This window comes from Cordyceps militaris, assembly GCF_000225605.1.
Source record: "Cordyceps militaris CM01 unplaced genomic scaffold CCM_S00009, whole genome shotgun sequence".
Lineage (NCBI taxonomy): Eukaryota > Fungi > Ascomycota > Sordariomycetes > Hypocreales > Cordycipitaceae > Cordyceps > Cordyceps militaris.
Window position 1 is genome coordinate 607,962 of NW_006271977.1, and position 26,639 is coordinate 634,600.

Here is a 26,639-nt window from a genome sequence, read left to right on the forward strand (position 1 = left end):
ATCTGGTAGTGTCTGCGATTGCGGCCGCCTAGAGTAGTTTTTGAGCTTCTTCTACACTCACAATTATAGCCATGGCTGCCGAATACAAGATCCATCGGCCGTTGGTTCTGGCAACATTGCCAAGGCCGCTAGATCACACCAATGGTAGCATCGTTGCCAGAGAGGTCTATGGCCAAAAGGACGGGTCTAAAAAGCGAAAGAGAACTGAGCTTGTCGTTGGCATCGACGGAGAGAATACAAGCATCTACGATGTATGTGGCACGAATATATCCTTGGGGCTGTGTGCTGACTTTTCAAGGTCCCAACCGCTCGGCAAATCACTTCATACCCGATCCCGCCACAAGAATCCTTCACCTGCGCGCCATACTCTGTACGTATCCGTACTGCAGCGTCCAGCGATATTTATCGATACACATACGCGGTGATGAGCGACAATGCGACGCAAAAAATCACGTTGTTCAAGGATGTGGTCAACCTCGATGGCAAAACTATCTCTACGACAACCTCGAAAACCTTGAAAACGTCTCCCGTCAAGTACATTACGTGCTCTTCGCTATCGTCCAAAGACTCCGTGGTTGGTGATGTGATCATTGTCTGCAACGGCGGAGAGGTCTTGTCACTCTCTGCCGAGACTCTGTCTACAAAATGGACTACTACTGCAAAGTCTTCCATGCAAGACGTCGTTGCTACCAAGATTGACAACCTGGAGATCGAACATGTTGCCTCGGGCTGCTTGAGCGAGTTTACAGATGGCTTATTCAAGCATAAGCGTGAAGTACTTGGTGCGCTTCCCAAATCAGTCGAGGGTGGTGAGCCAGAGCTCATTGCGCTGGTTGCGACAAGCAGCACTGGGAAGCAGACGAACAGACACCTTATGATTCTGGCGGCTATGAAAAGTTCGACTACCAATGCAGACCTACAAAAATTGGTACCCCTGGATATCTCCCCCATACCGTCTACCGTCGCCAAAGGGGAAAAGGTTACGTATCAGGTCGATGGCCAGTCTGCTACGCTATTCCAGCTCCAGAATGACACTCTCACAATCTTTGATATTTCGGGGGCAATTCCAAAGGTCAGGTCCTTGTTCCAAAACCAAGGCGCTACGACGTTTGCAAAGCTGTCGCGACCATTCGTCCTCTCGTCGTCGCCCGAAAGCATTACACTATTCAACTACCAATACAGATCAGTGCACGCCACTGTGGAGATGGATCTCTCTGAGCTTCCAGTCGAGAGCCAAAAACCCCGCTCTTGCCATTTTGTGAGCTACCTTCGCAGCCAAGATCTCGCCGTGGCCCTCATCGACAACGTGCTGGTTTCCATCCATGTTGAGCCGCCCAGTAGCCAGGGTAAGCGTCGCAAAGAGGGTCTTTTGATCGACTCCATAGGTCGAGGCACCACTCTCGAGGCTGCGCCGAAGCGGGCGAAGCATTCTGATGGTGTCGAATTCTCTCGTCGCGTTCCCGGAACCATGACGGCATCTTACATGGCCGAATACAGCGCGGAGGTGTTGGCAGCAGATGAGCTGCTGGCGGGTAATGACCTGTACAAGTGGGAGGAACTTCTGCGCACGAAGTTTCACATGAGCCATTCTGATGAGCAGAGCGCGGATCTGGAAGCAAAGGAGGAAGGTGTCGAATGGGGCTGGCATCGCGACGGCAGCAAATACGCTGCTGTTGACAGGCGGTGGGTTATTTACGCCCTTAGCCAGGTGTTTTCTATCGATGCCAACGAATCGGATGATACGCAGCCACACCTGAGGCTTGTGCTCCCCGACGGCAATGTCCTTACGTATCTGATCGTCGCCGGGCACGTAACACTTTCCAACCTGCGATCTGCGTTTGTTGAAGAGCTGAATGGAATCGACGATAGAAGAATTGCGGCAGATCTGATTAATTGCCTCACAAATGCAGAGCCTTCCATGTCGCTGTTGCTCAACTACTTGCAGGCGACCAGGCTGGGAGAAACTGAACTTATCCTGGCGATCCGCGCGCTCATGCTCAGCATGGACCTTCTGCCCGATACGAGGAGAATGAACAGCACAAAGCTCCTCAAGGAGCAGCCACACGACTCGGACGATAAGTTCGAGATGGATCTGGACGACCTAGAGCGGGAGATTGCTGTTACGGAGCACTACTTGGGGGATGATTCTAGTAGCCGCTCGCGCGGGCTAACGCTTGCTTTTACCAAACTCTGGCGTCAACCTGCTATTGCGACGGTCAAGGCCCTTCGTACCGCTGTGCGCACGGAAGAAGTACTGGCCTTTATCTATCTTCTGCGGTTGGAGCTTGTCCGCGGTGCCTGGACGTCGCTGTACGTCGATACGACCAGTTTTGAGTCAGAAGGCAACGATTCTCCTCCGGACGGGGTCATCACGCTCATTGCCGATCTTCTGGGCCGTTGCATGGATGCGATTGGGTCTGGCGGCTGGCTGTTCAACGATGCCATGTCGTGGGCGGACAAGGCAGAGACGGGCGACTTTCTAACGGCACTGCGACTGGAGGTGACGGCGGCTCTCGAGGGCATCGAGGAAGCCGTGCAGATGAACGGCGTGGTGAGCGAGACGGTCCGTTACGGGCAAGCGATGCAAAAGAACGGCGGCGGGCGGCAGGTGTCGCGGAACGGCAGCAAGCCGATGACGGTGCAGCTAGAGACGCGGGAGTCGCGGATGCTGCCGCTGGGCCTTGTGGTGAAGCAGCTGCCGAGCAAGGAGAAGATTGTGTCGGGCGGCGAGGTTGTACAGCGCAGCGCGCGAGAAACGGGGCATCTGATCAGTCAAAAGGTGGCTGCATATTCGCTGGAGAAGCTTGCGATTTAATTCAGGGCAAGAGAGGTCATTTATGGAGGCATGTGGGAATGTTTTGTGTATTCCGGTTGAATCGGGTCAATGTGTATATTCCGCCGCAGGTGGTGACTTGGCGATATGAATATATATGGAACGGCGAACAGGATGGCTTTATTATGTCGCTGTAACCATGCGAAGCGTGTGTGATAAGCACGAGTTAAGAAAAAAGTGCTCATTTCGCAGTGTGACGCCTACTGTCGGGTCATTTTAAGCATGACAGCAAAGTACCTAGGAATATTGTCGGACTGAGTGTCTGTGTTCCGCTTTGCAACAGTCGTGCAGGGCGAGGAGTAAAACATCCGGCGTACCACAGTTTATTAGTGGCAAGCGCTAATAAGAATGGACAGTGCCCTATGTGGCTTGCGTGGCGACAACGGAGGGAGCTAAATTATAGATTAAAACCGAGCGTTTCTTGCTACTTGAAGCCATGTAAGCGCCGTGGTTGGCCCTGGCAATGATTTCTATGGGTTTCGCCTCCAACGTGCCAGTAGTTTGTATTTTGTCTAGAGTTTGACCTACCTACCTAGGTACAAAGTTAACTTATTAGGCCAACAAAACCCCGCTGTTGTGCTCCTAGGCAAGACAGGGTTCCACAGCAAAGGCCACAAAGGCCAGGCCAGGGTCCTGCAAAATGCCCATTCTTGCCAACATGGGATTTTGGGCCAAATCCTGCGTTGTTACACCTGTCCAACTCGTTTTTATCCGTACATTCTTTTCGCCACTCTGCAAGAGGAAAAAAGAATTTACCCAGTGCATATATACAACACAGCGCAGATGCCAAGCAGACCTCGTTTCTGCATCTACAAAGCACCCCAGACTTGATACCCAACCGCTATACTTATCCGCCACTGCTTGGCCCGACCCTGCCCAACTATAGATTGATTTAGCACCAGCTGCTTCTCACGACAAACGTCCGCTGGCCTTCTTTTGATTTTGCCAACGGTTTTCTCATTTATTCCATCTCCAAGAAAACACATAGCGGCCCCGATCAGTACATGTCTATCATCGCCCCCTCTGCTCCGCATGTAGGGCCTGGGTCCCTCTCTCGCCACAGCAGCAGCGGCAGCGACAGTGCGGCCCATGTGCTCGCCACCATCGTCGACATGGACCCGTCGACGGCGCTGCCAGCGCAGCTCTCGCTCAAGGGTCTCTTGCACAGCGAAAACGTGCAGCTTGTGCGTAGTCCCTCCCCTTCCCCTGCCGATGATGAACGCCCCGATGCTAACTCCCCGCCAGATCCAAGAGAACCTAGCCGTCCTCGCCCGGTTCGCCGACCATTTACCGCGCGAGTTGGACGCCGCGGCCCCGCGTGTCACAAACGACGAGCTTTTGATTATGGGCAATTTGGTGCGCGACATCTCGAATAGTCTGGAAAAGATTGAGTCGCTGCGCGAGGACGAGGTCCAGGTGCTGCCGTACGTGGCCGACAAGTACGTGCCAGTGCGGCCTGTCTCGTCTGTCGCCCGGAGACGACGCAAAGAGGAAAAGGTATGTTTTTCTTTTTCTGGCCAACGTCGTAGATGGGATCGAGATGTGCTAACGGAAAACGCTAGAAGCTGCAAACGGCACAGAAATGTCACAACTGTAATCGCCTCGACACGCCGCAGTGGCGAGCTGGCCCCGACGGCCCGCGCACGCTCTGCAATGTCTGCGGTTTGGTGTACACAAAACGCCAGCGACGACAGGCCGAGCAAATGATGCGCCCTCTGAGACGATTAACGACGCTTAAATAGGATTTGTTTGAAAATTACGCGACGACGACACCGCTTTGTTATTGAGATGCTACCGATACCTCCACGCGCATGCCCTATTGGGATTTTTTTGGCTTCAACTATGGTACAGGGAAAATTGGGAACAGGTATATACGGTTCAATCATTCGGATAATGGTTTTATTTATTCAACACATTCAACACATTCAACGCAACTATGCAATGTAGACTGGCGTAGCCACAGTGCGTGGCTGTACGGATAGTTAAGGTATGTATTGGCAGCCCAGCCTCGCTGGCGTGGACCGGATGATTGATGCCTTGGCCGATATGAGCCATGCAATTTCTGACTCTGAAGACTCGAATGATTCAAGAGCCGAGCTGGCGATAGCTGCCCTGTCAATTATACGATGCTGTGTTCTGCAGCTTTCCGGTTCGCTTTTCTCTACGCTTGGAGCGTCGGCTGGTCTACCTCTAGAGTGAGTGGATGGCTTTGTTGGGGTTGGCTGATATTGACCCATGTACTTCATTGCATTTGAAGTACCTTATATTCTACAGGTTGATAAACTTTCGACGTTTTCAGTTCAGTTGGAGCAATGCGTGTACATATGTACCGAAGAGGCTTAGTTACCCTGTAGCAGCTCCAAACATCAGGTCACAGCAGTGAGCTCTAAAAGCAACAAGAAAATGTCATGCAAGAGAAACTCGGGAAAAAAAAAGGAAAAGAAAAAGCACGAACGCGCATTCTACAAAGAGGGGGTCCTGAGGAATAGTTTCCTAGTCATCTTCCGGTTAGCAGCGTTTGACCGTCTCAACTCGGCCGAGGAATCATGCGATGAGTAAGTACAAGACGTCGCTCCATCATCGGCGATAGTTGTGCGACCATTTACGTGCAGCTGACGTGTTTTTGCTCGTACGACCAACTAGTTGGCACCCTCGCTGTCGCATCGCTGATGTCACGAAATAGTACCCTTTGTGCAAGACTGCGGGAGTCACAGCACACGGGCAAGGCATTCGCATACATTGGGACTCTAGATACCATCCCATATGATACATGTACAGATACCCCCACGACCCAAGACATTGCCCGTCTTCATGTCAACGGCGTCCACACCGGCACTTGGTTGGTGTGTGGTGACAAGTGCGAGGAGCGCAGCGTGCGCCCACGAAACCAGAGGCGCAACGCCTCCCTCCCTCTGCAAGCCCGTTCAGCCCAGCCAACGCCGATCCCTACCCGAGCACGACGCTCCGGCAGATCCCACCCATCATCGGCAGGACATGTTCGGTACGGTGTGCGCCGCAGATGAACAAGATGGCGCACACACGTTGTCGCTTTGTGTCTCCAACCCGTGTCTTGGCTTTTGCCGTGCTGTCACGGCTTGGCCTGTCTAGCGGCCTGATAAGTAGTTTGGCCAGTCCGGTCTAGGACGCCGCTCAACACACTCTTTCTTCCCTTCTCGTTCTTTTCTTTTATTCTTTTTATATTCGCTTCACGCTTGTGGTTTTTCATTCTTACGGTGCCCCTTGGGACATAATTGTCTCACGCAAGAGAAGAAAAGAACAAACAAAACTGCACAATACAACACAGAGCAACACCATGGCTGGCCCACGAGCTTCCAGCGGCCTCCTGCGCAGCCGCATCCGCCGCCAGTCGTCCCTCACGCCGCCGTCCGCAAGCCCGACGACGACCGAGGCCCCATCCGGCGCCGGCCCCACGTCCAAGGTCCGGCTCGAGAGCCTCAAGGAGGAATCGCCGTGCAACCCGGCAAATGCTGCATCAGTGCCAGCACGATGAAGGGATTCTTTTTTGTCCCCGTGCGTTTGGGCAAAAATGTCATCGACGATGAGACAACGCTACGAGACGCTAGCGCATGGAAAAGTGAACAATGTATGATACCCCGAGAATGGCTTGAGTGAGAATGGTAATGTGGCATGTGAAGGGGCTCGCCGTGAAAAGTTTGACATGGTATCGGATTCTGATAAAATGTGCTGGTATTATAGCGCGCTAAGCATACGATTTTGTTTCTATTTTGTTTCATTGTCACCTCACACATACTTGGGCAAGCCTCGTTTCCAACCTTCTGAATAATCGCCACGACGATTCACCAACGTACCTAGTTACTTGTTCGTCTTTTGCAGCAAGTACTCGCCACCGACCGCAGCCTTGTAGAACCCGTACAGGCCGCGCACCGGCCAGACCGCCTTGGCCCTGTGCTTCGTCCTCGTGCGCCACGTCGCGCGCACCGCCGCCTCCTCGGCGTCGACGTCGACGCGGACCTTGTCGTACACGCTCGGCAGGTACCCCGCCTGATACCTGTCGCGCAGCGCATCGTACGACGCGCGGTCGTAGTGCGCCCAGAACTCGTCCTCGGGGTAGTACGCGTGCGCGTACAGCCACTTCTTGCCGCCCAGCGCCTGCACCTTGCGCTCCAGGTCGCGGTTCCGCGCCACGATCTCGCGCCGGCTGCTGCTGGACAAGGGGCCCCAGACGCCAAAGTTCATCAGGTTCGGGGCGTCGGGGCGGCCAAAGTCGGCGTGCAGCCCGTGCTGCGCGTCGGCGCCCCCGGCGCGCTGCACCCGCAGCGGGCACAGCCACACCGGGTAGATGGCAAACGTCGTGTCCAGCCAGGCCTGGAACTCGGCGACGGCGGCGTACGGCACGCCCACGTCCTGCACCATGTGCGTGGCGGCGAGGCCGCTCTTGTGCACCGCGCGGTACATGACGCGCGCGTGCATGAAGCGGTCGAGCAGCGCGCGCGTGACGCGGTTGAACGGCGTCAGGAAGTAGCCAAAGGCGTACTGCCCGACCCAGAAGCCGCCGCGGTCGTAGCGGAACAGGTAGTCGACGAGCGGGATGTGGTCGACGACTGTGTTGGTGGCGTCTTGCGCTGGGCGCTTCTGTAGCTGCTTGAGCACGGCGCGCGCGCGGATGTAGAACCACGGGTCGGTCCGCCGCGAGAACCGCTGCGGTGTTGCTCCTGCAGGCAGGTCATCCGTGAGCTTGCCTACACATACCACCGTAGCGTCCTTGCTAAAGACGATGCCGTCAATGTAGTCCGTCTCGTCCCTCGCGGCGGCTGCTTCCATGGCCTTGAGGGTGTCCCTGCTGTTCGTCGTCAGCGCGTACGTCAGCTCAACATACGTCTTTGCCTCGCGCAGCTCGACCTCGAGCAGCGTGACCACGCCGAGGGTGCCAAACGCCGACGCGGCGCCCCAGAAGAGCTGTGGGTTGTCCGTCTTGGACGCGCGCGCGACATCGCCCGTCGGCAGCACAATCTCAATGGAGCGCATGGTGGCGTCAAACGCGCCGTGCCGGAAGGAGCTGCTCTCGCCGGCCATGCCGGAAAAGCCGCCGCCGGCGGTGATGCCGGGGAACTCCATGACGACGGGGGGCAGCAGGCCGTGGGCGCGGGTGGCGGCGACGAGCGCGTCCATGGGCACGTTGGGCTCGACGAGGGCCGTCCTGGAGGCGGCGTCGACGGAGAGCACGTGCGTCAGCCGGCTCGTGTCAATGGTGTTGTCGGCGCGCCGCGCAGAGGAACGCGTGCTGTTGGTCGAGCCGTGGTAGATGCGGAACGGCTTCTGCTGCGCTGAGAAGCGCGCGACTTGCTGCGCGATGAGACGGACCGCGGCGTCGTGGCTCTCCATGGTGGGCGGGGCGGGGCCCCGCGGGGGTCGGCGACTTTGGGGCAAGAGGTTCAATCAGCGGGCGAGGAAGGCTTGAGCTGGGACAGCGGGAGCTGGGGAGCAGTGGCTGTTATGAATAGGTGGAGGTCTTTGGAAATGAGAGAAGAATGCGAGGTATACGATGACGTGGCAGGGTTGAAGTTCAGGCGCCCCGGAGCCGACGGAGGTGGAAGCTGTGCAATCTCCACCCCTGCCGCTAGTTCCCGGCCCGAGGATCTGCGATCGGCAGTCAATCAATCTGTCTCAATGTCTCATTACTCCAGGTGAGCACGGTACAGCTTTCGAATGTAGACCTTTAGAATAAATTATAATGCCCGACCAAAGAGATAGAGTGGCCTACATACAGCACATGGGCTGCCAGGACCACCACCAATATAACCTCGAACAACGGCAGGCACCTGGATAGACCAAATTTTATGTGTCATTCTTTTCATCTAGAGTATCCCCAAGTGCACACCAAAGAATCCTATGTAAACATGCAAAACGTAAACAAAAACCAACAACCATCTTCTAGCGCCGTTTGCCGTTGAACTTTTGACTCGGCTGGCTGCCGTACGCCCGCCGGCCCTGCGTGCGGTCCCTGCTCATGGACCCGCCAAGCGTAATGTCGACGCGCGGCGGCGTGGGGAAGCCGAAGCCCTTGCCGACCTTGGCGAGGTCGAGCTTGTTGACGTCGTAGACGGAGCGCAGGCTGTGGCTGGCGTAGGCGTGCAGGTACGACTTGAAGGCGTCCTTGGCGCTCTGCTGCAGGTAAAAGTTCTTGCCGATGAGCTTCTCGAGCTGCGACTGCACGTTGACAATCTTGCGCGTGGGAAACTCAAACTCGACGACGGGCACGCGCGCCGCCTTGAGGTGCGACAGGAAGCCGACCTCGCTCGGCTGCAGGAAGAGCAGACTGCGGCCCGTCTTGCCGGCGCCGCGCGCCGTGCGGCCCACGCGGTGGATGTAGTCGCGCGTGTTGTCGGGCGGGTCGAACTGGACGATGAAGTCGACGGCGGGGATCTGGGGGTTGTTAGTGGAGCGGTGGGAAATTGGAAGATGTTGCATAGACTCACATCGAGACCACGGGCGGCGACATCTGTGCAGATGAGGATACCGTTGGGGGCGTTGCTGAATTCGAAGAACGTGTTTGTGCGCTTCTGCTGTTTTTGCTTGCCGTGCAGGTCCAGCACGGGGCAGTCAATGTAGTTGAGCAGCTCGGCGTAGTACTTGACCGAGTTGCAGCTGCTGAAGAAGACGATGACTTTCTTCTTCTTCTGGTTCATCTGGCGCAAAAACGAAAATAGCAGGATAAAGCGCCTGTCTGCGTCGCACAAGACGTAGCCCTGCTCCAGGCCGTCGACAGTGCTGAAGCGCTCCTCCTCGTCGACATTAATATACAGAGGGCCAGGCCGCAGCGAGATGCGGGCGAGGTCCTCGACCTTGGTCGTCTGCGTGGCCGAGAAGAGCATCGTCTGGCGGTTGTCGTTGCTCAGGATCTGGACAATCTTGCGGATCTCGTCCTCGAAACCGACCTCGAGAATGCGGTCCGCCTCATCGATGATGAGCGACTTGAGGTTCTTGTACACGAAGGGCGTGCTTGTCAGGTGGTCGAGCAGGCGGCCCGGCGTGGCGACGAGCAGGTTGACGCCCTTGGTCAGCTTCTCACGCTCGGCGTTGCGGTTGGCACCGCCCATGACGATGCCGTACGTCTGCGAGTGGTGCTTCATGAGCTCGCGCGCGACGCCAAAGATTTGCAGCGCAAGTTCGCGCGTCGGCGACACGATGATGACGCCCGTCCCGTTGCGCGGCTTGAAGCGCAGCGAGGACAGGATCTCGATGGCGGGGATCAGAAAGGCGAGCGTTTTGCCGGAGCCCGTCTTGGCGGCGCCGAGCACGTCCTTGCCGGCCATGAGGGGGGGAATAGCCTGTTTTGTGGTTAGCATTGGCATGTATTGTTCGGGTCGGTCGGGAGGGCGTACACTCTTTTGGATGCTGGTCATTTTGGTGAACCCCATCTCCTTGATGGCCTGCATTGTCTTGTCCGACAGCTTCAGCTCTTCGAAGGATTCGAGGTTGGTGGCCAGAGGAAGTACGGGAGCATTGTCGGTCGGGAGATCGGCAACGGTCGTCTCTTGGTCGTCGTCGGCCTGTTCCTCAGCATTTTCAACCTCGTTTTCTGGCTCTTCTTCGTCATCTTCATCGTCTTGACCACCTCCGAAGCCCTCAAAATCGTCCTCGTCCTGCTCCTCCTCCTCCTCGGGCGCAGGCTTCCTTGACTTCTTTGACTTTTTAGGAATAGTGTCGGCGCCGTTGGTCTTGACAGGAGTGGCGTCCTCAGCGTCTTTGCGCTTGCGCTTCTTTATTGAGTGATCCATGTTGAGATGTGTTGTGCTGGTTATGTTCAATTGGGTGTGCAGAGTATTTTGCAATGGCTGGCGATCGGTATGGCGGGCGAAAAAAAGTTCTGGTGACAGTATCGATAAGAAAAAGTTGCGCCGCGCAGAATCCAAAAGCCCCACTAGCGTGGCTGGTACAGTATACACTGTGCGTGATTCGCACGCCGCACGGCGAATTACTCGCCCAAGATAAGACTGACGAGAGTCGGGTTTAAAAAAGACAAATTTCCGAATATACGATTGATGAAATTATACATAGTTACAGCTTGGAAGGTCCAACAAACGTGCTCGCCTTGTGTAGCATCTCGGTAGCCTCTGCAACCATTCCATCCACAATCTCGGCCGCCGGCTGCACCTTTGTGATCGACCCTGCTACCTGGCCCATCAGGTGCGGCAGGTCAATATCCTCTTTGCCATTGTCAAAGTCGTACATGATGGGTGCGATACCCTTGTCACACAGCTCCTTGATATCGTTGGGGCGCGCGTGCCACTGGCGGATGTAATCATTAAGCTTGAGGCGGATGGGACGGCCGGTAGGGACCAGCGACCGCTCCGTCTCGTGGTACTCGCACGAGACGACGGCCTGCTTGTGCTGCTCGCTGCAGTTGGCCTCCGTCGCGGCCACGAACCGCGTGCCGACCCAGACGCCCGTGGCGCCCTGCATTAGCGACGCCGCCAGCCCGCGGCCGTTGGCGATGCCGCCCGCCGCGACGACGAGCGCCGTTGAGCCGCCTAGCATCGGCGGGCGGTACTGCCGCGCCACATCCACGACGGCCGGGATGAGGATCGACGTGGCAATGTCGCCCGTGTGGCCACCGCCCTCGGTGCCCTGGGCGCAGACCATGTCGACGCCCAGGTCCAGGGCCTTTTTTGCGTGCTTGGGGTGCCCGACCATGTTCATGACCAGGATGTTGTTCTTATGCAGCTTCTCAATAATGTACTGCGGCGGCACGCCGACGGCGGAGACAAAGAGCTTGGCGCCGCTCTCAATGGTAAGGTCGATGAGCTCATCGAGCTTACCGTCGGTGTAGTCGTAGTTTGTCTTGCGCGCGCTGCCGCCGACTTGCGGAAGGGCCAGGTCCACGCCAAAGGGCAGGTCTGGGCTTGTGAGGCTGGCCTTGAGCTCTTTGAGAATATCCCGGAGCTGGTCGGGAGTGTACTTGAAGCCGCCGACGACGCCGAGGCCGCCGGCGTTGGAGACGGCGGCGGCGAGGGCACCGCCAGACACGCGCGCCATGCCGGCGAGGAGAATGGGGTGCCTGATGCCGAGCACCTTGGTGAGCTCAGTTGTGATGGGGCCTGTAGGAGCCATTTTGTGTATGATGAGATGAGATTTCTGTTTCAAGATCTGACGGAGGCTAGTGGTCCTGCCTAGTTCAATGAGGAAGCCGTTCCTGTGTGAGCGTTGTTGAGTGGCGATGGGCGTTTGAAGGATAAAAGGAACAATATAGGGGGAAGCAATAGTAGGCGCAATAAGAGTCGGATTCAACGGCTTTTTATATACGTCGTGAAGGTGGACAGTCGGCTATATACTTCCATGATAGCGTTTGCGTTATCCAGGAATCTGTGGGGTAACCGTTGCCGAGGCCTGCGTCAACCCCGGATTATGGCGCGGGGACGGCCGACAATTGGGGAGCCGCTATGACGTGGCACAAATGGTACGAGATTTGATTCAGGGTACGAAATTCCGGGGTAATGTAGCCTATAATCCTCATGAGACATGCACTGTCTTTTGCTCCCGTAGACAACGGTGTGGCCAACGTGGTATTTTGACACGTCAGGCTAGAACAACAGCCAAGATTAGAAAATAGAGCACGAAACAAGTCCCATTCAAAACTCCGTCAAGACGCTGGCCTTGAGACTAAACAATACAATGCTAAATCAACATGTCCTGCGAGACCTTTTCGCAGTGTTCCCATTTTATGTGCCCAAGTACGAGACGCAAACCCAATGCAGCCCGTCACGTCGTAATATGTACAGCAGTAAGCGAAATGTGTCGAAATGAATCATGAGCCAAAGTGTGGCAGTCGTGCAGGGAAAAAGTCCTGATGGCTGGACTGTGAGTCCTGCCTGGGCTGGATTTTCCGCTGCGCTTCGCTCGTCGCATCGTCGACTGTGTCACCAGACTGTGGCAGTTCCTGCGGGGGAGGCGGCATGCCCGCCTCCTCTGCTGATAATGACTGCTGTTCGTCGGTAGAGTATGTATCAGTATGCGCCGGCGACAGTCCAAGCTGTGCGGCCAACTGTGTGGCTGCTTCTTTGTTCCGGACAATCGCTCGGTCTTGCTCGTCTTGAAGCCTCTGCTCCTCCATCTGCAAGTCCTGCAGCGACGGCACGCGCTCTACGGCGGCCGGACTAATTGCCAGGGACGAGACGGAGCGCTGCAGCGGCATCGTGTCGGCGGAGGAGTTGGACGCTATCGTTGTTCTCGAGAGGGTCCTAGATGCAAAGAACCCCCCACCTTGGGCCGGCCGCTTCCCCTTGCTGCTTTTCGTCTTGTCACTCTTTCCGCTGCTGCGATCGTTTCGTACCATGTCATACGTGACGTCGTCGTCTAGCACAATGGCATCTTCTTCGCCTTCTCCGTCGGATGGAAACAAATCGCCACGCGAGCGGTAGGAGTCCGACGTGCCTCCGGTGCCGCCAGATCCTGCGGTGCCGCTTCGCTTGCGGGTTACAATAAGCTGGCCGTAATCCGACTCGTCGTCGCCGCCGAGGAGGGGCGCCATCTCCGGATTCTCCTGTTTGACCGGGTGGTCCTGCAAGTCGGCGGCGCTAGGCTTGTACCGCAGCGTACCGCCCATCTTCCAGGGCAGCTTGCTGAGGAAGCCGATAGGCTGGGTGCTGGGGATGATGGTAGGATCGTGCTCGCTGGCCTTGCGTCGGGTGCCTCTGGTGCCATAGCTCATACCGCGCTTCCGCCTTGGCTGCTCGGCGACGGCGGTGGCGCCCTCCCCGCCGAGGAGTTTGCGCTGGCTGCCGCTGCCGGCGAGCAGACGATCCCAGTCTTCGCCGGCCCAGGCGCCAAAGAAGCCCGGGCCGGTTCCGCCGTTCTGGGGGTCGTTCTGGCCGTACCAGTCGTCGTAAAAGTCAAACGAGTACTCAGCGCCGGGCCCGCCGCGCTCGCGCTCCCGGCGGCGGCGCAGGCGCTCGTCGGCATCGCCCAGGCACACGGCGGTGCACTGCTCGACCGAGCCGGCTACGTATCCGAAGCAGGGGTTAATGTAGTGCTGCTGGAAGGACCAGATGCCGGCAGCCGCGTTCTCGGTGGCGGCCTCGGCGTCGTGGGCAATCTGGTTCCAGCGCTGGCGCAGGCGGGGGTCTTCGAGAAAGGCCATGGCGGGGGTCGGGTCGGGGCGAGGCCGCGGTCGCGAGGGCTCAAGGAGGTGGGTGGTGATGGGGTGGGCATGGGCGATGCGTGGTATAGCGGGTGGTCGGTGTGGGAGAGACGACCATTTGGATGTCGCGGGACTCAAAAGGGCATGTCGGGCTCGGGAGAGTCGGCTCGCACGGAGCAGGATGACAGCGCTGCTGGCGCAAACCAAAGGTGTCTCAGAGTGTGTAGGACGATGGATGGGCAGATGAAGGGAGACGGGAGACGCTTCAGTTGAGTCTGGGTGGGGAGGCTGTGTGGGCATCTCCCCACTGAAGGCTGTCGCCCGCCGCCCGCCTTTTGCCCTTTTGCTCCAGCCCAGGCCCATCAGCCTTGCTATAGCGGGCTTCCAGCGCTTTCTAGTGAGCATAGGCCCAAAGTTAGCGCGCCGTGGCTAGCCAAGTCAGCGCTAAAACAACCATGAACCCCCCACCTCTTGAAGAAGCCACTTTGGAATATATTCGGGGTTTATTAAAAAAAAGAAGAAGAAAAACCCCCCAGAATAAAGGAATAATCAGAAGGTTTCCTTCATTTTTACCCTCTCTCCATTCCGGCCTTGACTTCCAAATCTATTAGACCACCAAATCTCCTAGCCCCGACGAGCACTTTGCCCAGCGCAGCCTAGTGAGCTCTATCCTCTATCGCCCACTGAATACCTCAAGTGGCTTCCACAATGTCATCTGGATACTTCCAGCACCCATATCGTGTTTCATGAAGCTTTCCAAGACGAAAAGGAATTGTGCCGGCTCAGGACATTGTCTTTGTTGTAGCGCCCTGGGTGCGTGAGCTGGACAGCGTCTAAACACGTTGGCGTGTCGCCGCATTTCCCAAGGCAGAACCGCCGGGACAGCTCTGCATCGTCTCTGCAGTTGTTGAAAGTACCTACTATAAAAACCAACCCTGCGATATCGCTTCTTGGGCGAATGTCGCGCACGGAATCTGTACACGAGCTCCAGCTGGTATCTGCTCCTCAACCCTGAAATATGCCATCAGCCCCGCGACTGGTGGTCTACAGAGGCTCGCAAATAATAGCTACAGTATATTTATTCCGCCTTGTATTTCCCTACTTTAGAGCCTACTCCAATACTCTCTAGCGCAGCCATAGCGTCGGCAGCATTATCACAATACTCTTGGAAGAACCGCAACAAGTTTTGCGTTTTCGCCGGTGACTCGGCTTTAAATTTTGCAAAGCTAGCAATAGGCCTGAGGGCGCGCACCGAACGCTCCTCTCGCAGCTGCAAGCAATGCGAGGGACCCGTCTCCTCTCCACAGGCCTCGCTGTCCAATATGCTATAGGCAACCGTCATTGTAAAGCCGCCAATCTTCTCCACGCAAGTAACACCGTCTGCCAGCTTGAGAAGAGCCACGCTGAGATTGTTTTCTGTGAGCACACCCTCCAAACCGGATAAAGTGTGCTGCCTTCTGGACATGACGCTACTCGGCCACAGGATTTGTGGCAAGAGGGTTTCATTGTGCAGGACGTCCAAGATGGACCGAACATCCAGTGACGAAGGCAGCTCGTGTATCGTTGTTGCAGCCGCTTTCGTTGAGTAGAGGACTTGAAGGAGTTTAATTCGATCCTGTCAGACGATTGCGCCGGCATGTGGGAGTTACTTACAAGAGGGCATAACGATGGCGGGTGGGCAGGAAAGAGACTGGTCGAGCCCGGCAATCGATGCCGTATAGGATATATAAAAAATGGAAATTGAAAAATGTCTACCTCGTCTCAGTAGGATCGCTGGCCAGCTTAACTGACGTCATGCCACTAAAATAAATTAGTTCAGAGCCGCTTCTTTCTTATTTCCGCATGTAATCTCTGGTTGGTCAGAGAGCTTGGCGGCGCCCACTTCGTCCACACCCCCGAGCTGGCTTCCTTCAACAAGATCAACAAGCCACAAGAAACACTCAATATGTAAACTGTATCTTGCTTAATGACCTTACGAGCGTATATCGACAAAAGCTTATGTAAATAATAACCTGGAAGATTATGGCGAGTGGCCGGCCTAGTCAGTGCCAGGTAGCGGTCAAATTGTTAGTCCGAGCCGAGAGCCGTTGTGCATCAAAATCAGGACCCATCACCGAGACCCAAGTGCTGGCTTCACAATTGTCAGACCCAGATGGTCATTCACAACGGCAATTCACTCCAACATGGCCATGGAGGCCCGCTCTGCCGATAAGAAATCTGCGTTTGACAGATTCTTTGCGTCCAGCGAAGGGCAGAAGGAGCTCTACGCACGACTAGAAAAAGCCAGGGTGGCAAGAGAAGAGGCAACTCCATCGCCATGCTTTTCCGATCACGGCTCTTTGGAGGAGGATTTCAGATGGCAATGCGACACTCTGCAGGGCGAATTTGTAGGGCGGGAAATGGAAAACGTACGACTCGGAATCACGCACCGGGACTATTGGGAAACGGAATGCCATCACTACGCAAACGCAATACAACAGCTGCTACTGCGAAGCTCGAATAAAGAAGAAAACGCAAAGAAACCAACTTCGCAGCAATGGCGGACGGCAGCATTACGCTACAGACATATCATGCAACTGTACGGGGTATCGCTTGACGAGGTTGATCAGATACGACACTCGATTAGCAATCAAAAATATTGGACAGAGGAGCTTGAGGTTCTTCAACAACGCATCGCTTTACGGGAACATGAAGCTTATGAAGCATATTGGAGGAAAAAAGATGATATCCAGCGACGACGGAACGAACGGGTGAAGCTCTGCCTCCAAGCTATTGGAGAATCGTCACCATCGCGACCGATGCGTTCCTCACCAAAGCGCGCTTTGCGGCAGGATGGTAGTGTCGCGAGTAGGACAAGATCCAAGATGAAAATTGGCGGGATGTTGAAACGTTGAGGCAGTCGTGGTGCACAAAGTAACGCAGGTGGCAAGTAGATGGAAAAGCCGCTCTGGTTTAATATTCATCCCTCCCCTCCCCTCCTACTTTCAATTCTACCACTTTCGATTTTACTACTTTTACTCACGCTCTTCCTGCTTTTTAACGGTAACACATTGACCTGGCCAAATGGCAAGCTCTGGCGTTTTTGATTATTCAAACATCGCATTGATCCTTGGGAACTTTGTTGGTGCAGAGGGAATCTTACTATGGTCCGACAATTCTAGATTTGAATTCACGCCGCCAAGGACTGAATCCTCTTGGAAGGGTGACCAGTCAAAGGAAGAAGAGTTGAAGCCTCCGTTCCTTTGCCTCAAGATTGGAGAGAATGTATTTGACCCTAGAGGATGGATATTGGGCTCTCATGAAGATTCTGACGTGTGCGACCTCCAAATTACGACAACGAATCTGACAGGCATCAGCAGACAAGCCTGTAGGATTGATATCAGTCCTCAAACCCATCAGGCCAGAGTGACACAACTCTCTCATGGAAAGATTCGTATCCATGGGTCATCTCTCGTTCAATGTCAGCGTGGTATACCACGGCTGCTCTCCAGTCCTTCAACGATGGATTTCGGGGCTGTGAAGTTCCGCGTATGGACCCCAAAACGAACGGTTGCAGAAGCTTTTCAGTACAAAGCAAAGGCTCGCCAATATAGCAAAGACATAATGGCCTCCATCCCAAAGCGTTTACCGTCCATTCAAAGCCACGACACGACATCGGCAGAGTCGGTCCGTTACGGTACGAATGGCGCAGTTTACGTCGTTGACGGGCAGGCGATGCAAGGGAGAGGCGCACACGCCTCAGTAATGAAAGTCCAAAATATCGGAACTGGGGAGTACTTCGGAGCCAAGGCGCCGCATTTCAAGGTCAGTGACGATGCCGACACAGCACGACAGCGGTTTGAGGCTTTGCAAATGGAGTATACTCATATCAAGCATCTTGATCATGTAAGTGGTTTCAATTTTGCTACTCCTCTGCCCTAAATACTAACAACTTGTGCCAGCCACACATATTGAAGGCGTTTGACTTGGTTATGGCCGAAGACTTGACTCTGCCGCCGTGGATGATTGTTGAATACATTCCGCTAAATCTCCGAGAAGCCCTGCCTTCCTTAGACGAACGCGATCGCTTAGCAGCAATGACTCATATTGCGAGTGCGTTGACGTATTTGCATGCGAACGGCATCACTCACCGGGACATTAAACCGGACAATGTCCTCATTTCTAGACAAGACGGTTTACTAGTAGCAAAAGTTGCCGACTTTGGCACCTCGAAACAAAACAATTCCGCCAAAATGGACACATTTACGGGGACGCAGATTTACATGGCTCCTGAGGTGTTTGTCCAGCCGCGTTACTACTCGAGTAAGGTGGATATGTGGGCTGTTGGGATGATCGGCATGCAGTTGTTTACTAGCTGGGACCCCGAAAACGACGATCAGTGGGATCCTAGGGATCGTGCAACCTGGGTCTGTACAGTTGCTCTTCAGACTATTCCCGAGGCACCAAAGTTTCTGCGGCCCATGATTAAAGGACTATTGCGAAAACACGCGGGGAGACGATGGAGCTCTTGGAAGTGCCTTAGTTGGCTCTGGAAACACGAGTCGCTCAACTCCCCTCCTTTCTCTGAATCTGGCGCAGGCAGAGCCAACGCACATGAGAGACCGGTCGGGAGGGACCTGCTACGTTTTAATATTAGCGGCGACTACTATAGTAGACACCGCCGCAGCCCAAACCCTTCCCTTTCGACTGCCCGGGTGCGAGTTTCTGAAAACCCCGATGGCCTGCCCGATACGGCGTCTCCATGTGCTGGGGCACCGGATATACTGTCGGCAGCCTCAACGCCTCGGGCCGATGAAGTAATGTCCGATATGGAGAAATCGGACGAGGAATCGTCTGGTTGCGACACAGACCTGGAAGATTGGCGGTTGGCCCTAACAGAACCCCAGTAGGTAGGCATACAGGTGACAAGAAAAAAGGACGGACACATGAGTCTACCCTGAATGAAAAGAAGTATAGTATAAGTAAGAAAAGAGGGGTGAAAAATCACCCAAAAAATTATCGGAAGACAAATAAGTTGAAAATAGTAAGAAAATAGTGAGAAGAAGGAAGGTAGTAGTATTCCTAATAATCTAGCGGGTTGTGTATCTCCCTAGCAGTGACACCTGCTTAGGGTGATAAAACAACCCACGGCTGGTAGTATTATTATTTATTGATTCTCTTTACTATGATTCTTTTCATTTTAATTCTCTTATGAATCTTTTTCAATCTTGGCCACACACCACCTTTGATCCGGGCAATGGCGGGCCTCGGAATCTATCGTGGATGACCGGTGCCGGGAATGGCCAGCCGCGTCACCCGAGGCAGCTCCGCTCTCCGGCACCTTCGGCAACGCGTCATAGCAGTCTGCTTAAAAATCCCCAGAACCTTTCGCAATCTCCCCTCCTCTCCTTTTCCCATCTACGATTTAATTTACTGATCCTTGCGGCGTGTTGCCTGCCTGCTCTCGAGTTCCTTTTGGTGTGCATCGACTTCATACTGTGACCAGCCTGTGCTGCTGCCCTTACCATGCAAAAGATTACGTCCTATCTCCCGTCCTGGGACACGACCAAAAAAGAAAGCAAAAAGGGCTTCGACAAGGCCTTCAAGGTTGTCGACAAGCTGGGCGCGCCCATCAACAGACTCTCCAATCGCGTCGGCAGCGAAGCCTTTTGGCCGACGACGCTCGACAAGGAAAGCGACAAGGCCGCGAGAATTCTCAAATCATTTTGCAGTACGTGACTCTGTACCCTCTTGCAGCTAAGCAGAAATGCTGGCTCTCGCGACCTGCCAATGTTCGTTCTAACATGGGCGCACAGAGGATGGCTTCTACATCGAGGAGGAGTCGGCGAGCGACGACGGCCCGAAGCAGAAGCAGCGGGTCCTCAAAAAAATCCCCCAGAGCGTGATTGAAAACGCCGTCGGCCTCGCCATCTTCACCACCATGCGCACCGGCCTGTGGATCTCGGGCGCGGGCGGCTCCGGCGTGCTGGTGGCGCGGCAAGCCGACGGGGAGTGGTCGCCGCCGTCGGGTATCCTGCTGCACACGGCGGGCCTCGGGTTCCTCATCGGCGTCGACATTTACGACTGCGTGCTCGTCATCAACAACCGCAAAGCCCTCGAGGCATTCACCAAGATCCGCGCCACGATTGGCGGCGAGGTCAGCGCGGTCGCGGGACCGGTCGGCGTCGGCGGCGTGCTGGAGAATGACGGCAAGTGGAAGCAGGCGAACCGGCCCGTGTTCACGTACCTCAAGTCGCGCGGCTTCTACGCGGGCGTGCAGGTGGACGGCACGATTGTGATTGAGCGCGGGGACGAGAATGCGCGCTTCTACAACGAGACCAAGATTGGCGTCGCGGACATCCTGGCGGGCAAGGTGCGCCACCCGCCGCGCGGCACGCGCAAGCTGATGGAGACGCTCAAGGCGGCGGAAGGGCGCGCGGACGTGGACGGCGATGTGATGGAGGAGCTGGCGCGCGAGCTTGCTCCCGGCGATGTCGACATTGCATCGCCCACGGCGGCGTTTGGCTTTCCGGACGACGACGACCCGGATCCGTACGGCGTGGCGGCGCTCGAGAAGGAAGGGCTGGGTCTTGTCGAGGCTGGGACGCACGCGCGGGTGTCGAGCGACCAGTTTGAGTTTCGTCCGCGCAGCGGCTACCGCGGCCGGGCCAGCACCGTCTCGACGCCGACGTACCGATCGAGCATGGGCGCGGCGCTGGCGCAGCAGCACAAGCGCTGGAGCCACGGCAGCGCGTCCCCGACGTCGGACGCGGCCACGCAGACGGGCAGTGACGAGACGCCAATGACGAGTCCGGCGACGACGAGCAGCAGTAGCCTCCGGGTGTTGACGACGCACACGGCTGTAAGTGGGCAGGAGGACCTGCCACCGCGCTACGGCGACACAGGCTACGACGGCGCCGGTGAAAAGGAGCAAAGTCCGTATACCAGTGGTGAGACTGGGTTAGAAGATGGATGGAATGGGGATGGTCATGACAGTAGCGAGTTTCTGGATGCAGAGGAGACGGCGCCAAAGACGATGGTGCTGCCCAAGGGCCCGCCGCCTGCGCTCCCCCCTCGGCAAGTGGCAGGGACGAAGCCGATAGACGCTGGTTTCGAAGATTTGGATTTGAATGATGGAAAGAATTGAAGACTTTGACTTGATAGAGCGAGGAACTGGCGCATGTACTTTATTTGGATGGGGGAGCTGGGACACAGGATACCACATAGGAGACGCTGAGCTGTTTGATTAGAGCATGGTAGAATTTAGTCTGTATTTATTGTCAACCACAGGTTTCGTCAAATTTGGCTGCATCCCCATCTAAACAGAGAGACCCAGCTCTTCCCCAATAATCTCCGCAGCCCTCTCGCCGACAATGAGCGCCGTATTATACGTGTTTGCGCCCACATTCTCCGGCACGATGCTCAGATCCGCGACCTTGAGCCCCTGCGTCCCGTACACATTCAGATGCTTGTCGACCACGCCGCCCTGCTCGCGCGGCGCCATCCTGCACGTGCCGACCGCGTGCCACGCCGTCTCGAGATGCGCCCTGATCCAGTCCTCAATCGCGGCGTCGTCGGCCGCGCTGTACTCGAGCAGCGGCAGGCGCGCGCGGTCCGCTGCGCTCCGAAACCCGCCCTCGACCGCCGGCCCGTCGCGGCAGGCCGCCTTGCTTCCTGCGGGAAACGCCGGGTGGCTCGCGCGCTGCTCGCCGGCGTACACGTCGCTGCGGCGCATGATCTCGCGCTGCTTCTTGTACGCCCACAGCTGCGCGGCCAGGTCGGCGGGGTGCTGCAGGAAGCCGGTGGTGAAGGCGGGCTTGGCGCGCGGCTCGGGGGAGGTGCTGTGGATGCGGCCGCGCGCGTACGGGTACGCCGTGTAGGCGCCGGCGGTCATGTAGTGCGTCGGGTTGGCGGCGGGCTCGTTGAGCGCCGCGTGGTCGCCAAAGTAGCCGTTGAAGTAGGCGAGGAGCGCGAGCGGGCGCGATGGCTGGGCCGCAAAGTCGCGCTCCCAGCAGGCCTGGAAGGCGGGGCCGAGCTGCGCGACCTCGGCCGCGGACGGGCGCAGCTTGCCGCCGACGTCGAGCCCGTTCCAGCCCATCTTGGAGGAGCCCGCGGCCAGGGCCTGCTCGACGTCCTCGCGGCCGCTGAGGAGCCCGTCAAAGGACGTGGCGGGCGTCAGGGAGGCCTTGTAGCTGTACGTGATGAGGTTGTGGTCCTGGTAGTGCTCGCCGACGCCGGGCAGGTCCGCGACGACGGCGATGCCGAGGGTGCGCAGCAGCGCCGACTGCCCCACGCCGGACCGCTCGAGGACGAGCGGCGTGTTGAGGGCGCCGGCGCTCAGGACTACCTGCTTCTTGGCGGCGATGAAGGTCGGTGCTGTCTTCTTGGGGTTGGACGTCGGCTCGTAGGCGACGCCGACGGCGCGCGTGCCGTCGAATTGGACGCGCGTGACGATCGAACCGGGCAGGATATGGAGGTTGGGGTAGTTGCCGGACTTGATCAGTGGGTGGATATAGCAGTGCGCCGTGTCCTGCCGCTTGCCGTCGGGGCTGATGTACTTGGCCCAGCGCTCAAAGCCGTGGCCGGCTTCAAAGTCTTGCAGGTCAGCCACGCGCGGGATCCCAAGAGACTCGGCGGCGTCGAAAATGTCGTCATGGTTGAGATTCCGGTGGTGTGTTCCGTAGCTGACCTGGACAGGCCCGGCATGGCCGTGAGCACTCTTGTCGATGTCGGGGTTGTCCAGCAGGTGGGTTTCGGCCTTGTTCGCCAGAGCCAGCATACTTTTTCCATCCCAGCCGTCCGTTTTCCAAGAGTCGAAGTCGACAGCAGATGCTGCCTCGCCGTATTAGCCTGGATGAGAAGGCGCACAAAAGGTACTCACCTCGTGTATACATGAGAAAGTTGATCGAGGAGCCACCGCCGAGTATGCCTCCGGAAGGCACCGATAATGAACGATTGGCAAGGCTCGCCTCGTTCTCAGCGGAGCGAAACATGAGCGTTTCGCTCCCCAAGAACATGTGGCTCAGGAACATGGCTGGGGTGGTTACTGTGGGATCGTCGAGGTTATTGCGCCCCTGCTCAACCAACAGAATGGACAGGCTCGGATCGGCCCGTGCCAGGCGACCAGCGGTAACGCAGGCCGCGGTGCCGCCTAGCAATGTGTTAGGATAAATCCATGGCGACAGCTGTTCTGGGAAGACAGACCTCCTACGAATATGACATCATATTCCGTTTTCAGACCGCTCGAAGCCATTGTGCGACGAAATTCGGTGAGTTGAATGAGGGGAAGGAATGGAGAGACGACAAGGTACCCCGCGTCTTATATCGTATCACTTTCACGGTCGGAAGATTTGCTTCCTGTCGCGGAAATTCAGTGGGTATTATTGATTATTGCTTATTGGTCCCCAACCCTTCCTATTGCAGCTAGTCCTTGGATCTGCAAAACCGTGCGTTGTGAGGCTTATTTACACACCACATATGCGGCGTCGACTGAGGGCTTGCGCTTTTAAAGCTCTGGTACTTGACTGGTAAAACGAAAGTGAAAAAAGCGACTTAAATAGAAAATTTTAGAAAGATAAGAAATTAATTAGAAAGTCCTGAGTCAATAAATACTAACAAGATAGTACGAACCAGGAAGATAAGAAGGGGCTCCTTTTAAACTCCCCACATCGTGCACTTCCAACTTCCAAACATCCATCCATCATCAATCCTGCTAGGGGTAGCAGAAGATATTCGCAGCATGGCAGCCAACCTTCGCATTGAAGCCGTTGAGCAATTCCATAAAATCGTCCCGCGCTTCGACGGCGCAGCTTCCACTTACTACAATCGACCGAAGCTCGTCAACCGAGTGTATCAATGTGCCAAGTCGAGCAAGTAAAGAAATGTCTTGTGGGCTTTGTTTACTGCAATTAATCTGACATCGGAAGCTCAGCTTCTCCTCTTATTCATCAGTTATGCAGGCCCGGAACAGGACAGTCGGCACAAGTGTAGGAAACCCGGCTATCCAGCGCTTTACGAGCGCGTTATCGTAGTTGGGGACAAAACATCCTGATGATATGGCTGCGTATAGTTGTGAGCCCAAAAAGTCGTGTGGCTCAACATAGCGGTCCCAAGGCTCTGCACAGCAAGCCCGCATCCAAAACGTGTCCAGATAGGGCGCCTCTTGCGCTGAAATCGGGCCATTGCAGGCCGAGGCCAGTAGCATGCTCTGCGCTCTTCGCATCCATTTCCGGTGCGACTTTCGAAATGGAGACGACGGCGACAGCAGAGCAAAACGGGCGCGGTCATCCTCGAACTGTGTCTGGGACAGGCAAAAGAGACGGTGGTATTTCTTGAGTACGTCAAAAGCATCAAGATCGACGCGCTGGATGAGTTCGTCGCCCAGGTGACCAAAGAGGCCGGAGCTCGTCACCTGGGCTGTGGTGAGGTGGATTGAAATGCCCACAAAGACCACGCGAAACGACTCCCCGGTGCGTGCCGCCAGCGTGGCATAGTCTGCCACCTTGTGCAGGTTCTCAAGATCCGGGTCCTCATAATAGTGAAAAAGCTCGCGCGTAAACGACAACGAGTCGGCCATGTTCCAGCAGTTGCCGAGGGCGCGTGAAAGCGGTGTCAGCCCGTCGCTGCCGGGCGAGGGCGAAAAGGTCGTGTGCAGGTTCAGGTGCACCGAGTCCAGCTTCAGCTGATGCCAGAACCTGGTCCTGGCCTCTGCGAGCGGGCTCGGTGTCACGGGCAGGCGGTAGAACCCTCCGTGCCTCTGCGCGACGCGCCTCGCTTCCCGGCAGACGCGGGTCAGCACGGGCGGGCGGCCGTTCTGCCACGTGGCATACTCGGACCAGGCGGGCCCAAGAACGGGATAGTCGATCTCCAGGACGCGCCGCGGGAGGCACAGTTGCCAGATTTCGTCGCGGATCTCTGGCGGAAGCCTGCAGAAGGAAGGAAATTGTGCCATGATTGGAGGTGGTGGAGGAGTGAGAGAGCCATGGCCGTGTTGGCTCGAGGTCAAGCTTTTGTTGGCGAGACGCTGGCGACGACTGGCGCTGATTAGCGGGAGCGTCAACACCAGCGAGACCCGTGTACGATCTTGCCACGTATCCAAAGCATGGTGCAGAAGAAGATTAGACATGAGTGGGTTGGAATGCAAGAAATATAGTAACTATAACGTAAAGTCAGCTAGGGGTATCTCTAAATCAGCAACGCCATATACAAAATAGCTCCCAACTCGCTCTGTCCTACCCCGTGTAAACCTCTGCTATTCCTTTCACCATTTCCCGCAGCCACGGCCAGTGTACTTCCCTTGCCCACTTCTCCAGATACTGCAACGTGCGGACAATTTGGTACACGCCCCTCGGCTTCCTCGTGGAACCGATAGCCACATGCTCCCAGAGGACCGTCTTGTCCCCCTCCATCGTTGTAATGACAAGGTACCAATCATGACCTTGCACAATGATGCCCGGCAAAAATTCCGGCAGCTTCACTTCCGGTCTGTCGTTGGCATCTGCACCTGTTGCGTTTGGTGGGCCGGACCGTAGCTCCGCCAGACGCCGCAGAAAAGCCCAGCGCGCCATATCCCAGATGGCTAACTGTAGCTCCGCCGCGTCAAAGTGGTCGCTCGGCTTCATGGTCGCGATACTTAGCGTTATAAAGCGACCGTCCAGGGGGGGAAAGTCGGTGAAGCCGAGCACTTCCTGTGGCATGATGCGTCGTACAAAAGAAGCTGCTATCTGGAAAGCTGGGGATATTGAGGGGTCGTTTTCTGGCTCGACGTATATGCAAAAGTCAACCTTGTTAAATGGCGTTGAGTTGCCGTATTCGCGTATGATGGATGCGGTGGTGCTGAGTACTATCAGTTATCCAGTTGGACATCGACGGCAGAGGGGTGGGCCTTACCATCCCATAAAGTCAATAAGATTCTCGAAGTCCGTCTCTTTTTGTGGGCGGAACGCCATGTCGAGGATACGCTGATGTACCTCGAGATTCCAGTTGGCTTCTGGGTGCCGCCTCGTGTTGCACTGGCACGCCGCCTTCATGACCTTGCGAACCGCGCTGGGCGGCGGAGTCCTGCCAAGCAGCTCCTTGTTGTCGGAGAGGTTTACAGCACCTGCTCGCAAAGCCCACGTAAACATATCATCCGTGTCCGCAGCCTTTGCAAGCGCGTCCTGCGCGTCCTTGGCTACTATCCCCTGGCCGTCAGAGAAGGCCTCAATGTCGAGGAGCAGCATCCGCAGTATCTGCGGCCGGGCTTTGATGTATTTGACATCGTACATGTCGCGCACGTCAAGACCCCGCGGATTGTGCGCCAGTATACGCAGGTGCTTCTTGGGCGATGAGGTGCGACGTGATGATGAAGTGGACTGCTCCGAGGCGCTGGGGAAAGAGGGAGAGCTCAAATCTGACATGATGCCCATCTGCACGTTCTGGCGTCGAGGTGGTTCGCCATCGAGCGGTCGCTTGGGCGGCGAAGCTATTTGATTGTAGTTGGGATTTTTGGGGCTAGAGGAAGGCGGCGTGTTTGGGTTGAGTCGTCGTCGCTTAACTGCGTGATCGCTGTTGTCGCAATTGTCGCGGTCGTTTGGCTGATTTTTCTTAGTGGCGTTGTCGTCGTCGTCGTTCTTTACTTCAGTGGCATCCAACCAACACTGGATTTGACCAAGTTGCATGTTCGCTGCCGAAGCCGTTGCTGGTAACACATTTGCGTCGCCTGCCTGC

General features: G+C 56.2%; 11 protein-coding genes across 11 annotated transcripts; 4 read left to right on the forward strand and 7 right to left on the reverse strand.

The window, feature by feature from the left end:
- Positions 1-71: 71 nt before the first annotated feature.
- CCM_09503 (uncharacterized protein) lies at positions 72-2,815 on the forward strand (the record flags this gene model as incomplete). Its single annotated transcript, XM_006674636.1, has 2 exons — positions 72-251; positions 299-2,815. The coding sequence occupies 2 exons, from the start codon at positions 72-74 to the stop codon at positions 2,813-2,815; spliced, it is 2,697 nt and encodes an 898-aa protein (XP_006674699.1).
- Positions 2,816-3,837: 1,022 nt separating this feature from the next.
- CCM_09504 (transcription factor rfeH-Penicillium chrysogenum) lies at positions 3,838-4,575 on the forward strand (the record flags this gene model as incomplete). Its single annotated transcript, XM_006674637.1, has 3 exons — positions 3,838-4,017; positions 4,079-4,330; positions 4,396-4,575. 3 exons carry the CDS (start codon positions 3,838-3,840, stop codon positions 4,573-4,575), a joined length of 612 nt encoding a protein of 203 aa, XP_006674700.1.
- Positions 4,576-6,667: 2,092 nt separating this feature from the next.
- CCM_09505 (FAD binding domain protein) lies at positions 6,668-8,197 on the reverse strand (the record flags this gene model as incomplete). The annotated part of the gene is made up of 1 exon (XM_006674638.1): positions 6,668-8,197. The coding sequence occupies one exon, from the start codon at positions 8,195-8,197 to the stop codon at positions 6,668-6,670; it is 1,530 nt and encodes a 509-aa protein (XP_006674701.1).
- Positions 8,198-8,746: 549 nt separating this feature from the next.
- Positions 8,747-10,593, reverse strand: CCM_09506 (ATP-dependent RNA helicase DDX18; the record flags this gene model as incomplete). The annotated part of the gene is made up of 2 exons (XM_006674639.1): positions 8,747-9,238; positions 9,292-10,593. 2 exons carry the CDS (start codon positions 10,591-10,593, stop codon positions 8,747-8,749), a joined length of 1,794 nt encoding a protein of 597 aa, XP_006674702.1.
- Positions 10,594-10,873: 280 nt separating this feature from the next.
- Positions 10,874-11,926, reverse strand: CCM_09507 (oxidoreductase, 2-nitropropane dioxygenase family, putative; the record flags this gene model as incomplete). The annotated part of the gene is made up of 1 exon (XM_006674640.1): positions 10,874-11,926. The coding sequence occupies one exon, from the start codon at positions 11,924-11,926 to the stop codon at positions 10,874-10,876; it is 1,053 nt and encodes a 350-aa protein (XP_006674703.1).
- A 694-nt stretch (positions 11,927-12,620) lies between these two features.
- CCM_09508 (uncharacterized protein) lies at positions 12,621-13,952 on the reverse strand (the record flags this gene model as incomplete). The annotated part of the gene is made up of 1 exon (XM_006674641.1): positions 12,621-13,952. The coding sequence occupies one exon, from the start codon at positions 13,950-13,952 to the stop codon at positions 12,621-12,623; it is 1,332 nt and encodes a 443-aa protein (XP_006674704.1).
- Positions 13,953-15,030: 1,078 nt separating this feature from the next.
- On the reverse strand, positions 15,031-15,615 carry CCM_09509 (uncharacterized protein; the record flags this gene model as incomplete). The annotated part of the gene is made up of 2 exons (XM_006674642.1): positions 15,031-15,545; positions 15,606-15,615. The coding sequence occupies 2 exons, from the start codon at positions 15,613-15,615 to the stop codon at positions 15,031-15,033; spliced, it is 525 nt and encodes a 174-aa protein (XP_006674705.1).
- A 1,940-nt stretch (positions 15,616-17,555) lies between these two features.
- On the forward strand, positions 17,556-18,841 carry CCM_09510 (Calcium/calmodulin-dependent protein kinase type IV; the record flags this gene model as incomplete). Its single annotated transcript, XM_006674643.1, has 2 exons — positions 17,556-17,837; positions 17,894-18,841. 2 exons carry the CDS (start codon positions 17,556-17,558, stop codon positions 18,839-18,841), a joined length of 1,230 nt encoding a protein of 409 aa, XP_006674706.1.
- A 616-nt stretch (positions 18,842-19,457) lies between these two features.
- On the forward strand, positions 19,458-21,078 carry CCM_09511 (DUF500 domain protein; the record flags this gene model as incomplete). The annotated part of the gene is made up of 2 exons (XM_006674644.1): positions 19,458-19,662; positions 19,748-21,078. The coding sequence occupies 2 exons, from the start codon at positions 19,458-19,460 to the stop codon at positions 21,076-21,078; spliced, it is 1,536 nt and encodes a 511-aa protein (XP_006674707.1).
- Positions 21,079-21,249: 171 nt separating this feature from the next.
- On the reverse strand, positions 21,250-23,184 carry CCM_09512 (alcohol dehydrogenase; the record flags this gene model as incomplete). Its single annotated transcript, XM_006674645.1, has 3 exons — positions 21,250-22,763; positions 22,813-23,082; positions 23,136-23,184. The coding sequence occupies 3 exons, from the start codon at positions 23,182-23,184 to the stop codon at positions 21,250-21,252; spliced, it is 1,833 nt and encodes a 610-aa protein (XP_006674708.1).
- A 687-nt stretch (positions 23,185-23,871) lies between these two features.
- CCM_09513 (uncharacterized protein) lies at positions 23,872-26,590 on the reverse strand (the record flags this gene model as incomplete). Its single annotated transcript, XM_006674646.1, has 3 exons — positions 23,872-24,856; positions 25,167-25,766; positions 25,821-26,590. The coding sequence occupies 3 exons, from the start codon at positions 26,588-26,590 to the stop codon at positions 23,872-23,874; spliced, it is 2,355 nt and encodes a 784-aa protein (XP_006674709.1).
- Between the last annotated feature and the right edge of the window lie 49 nt (positions 26,591-26,639).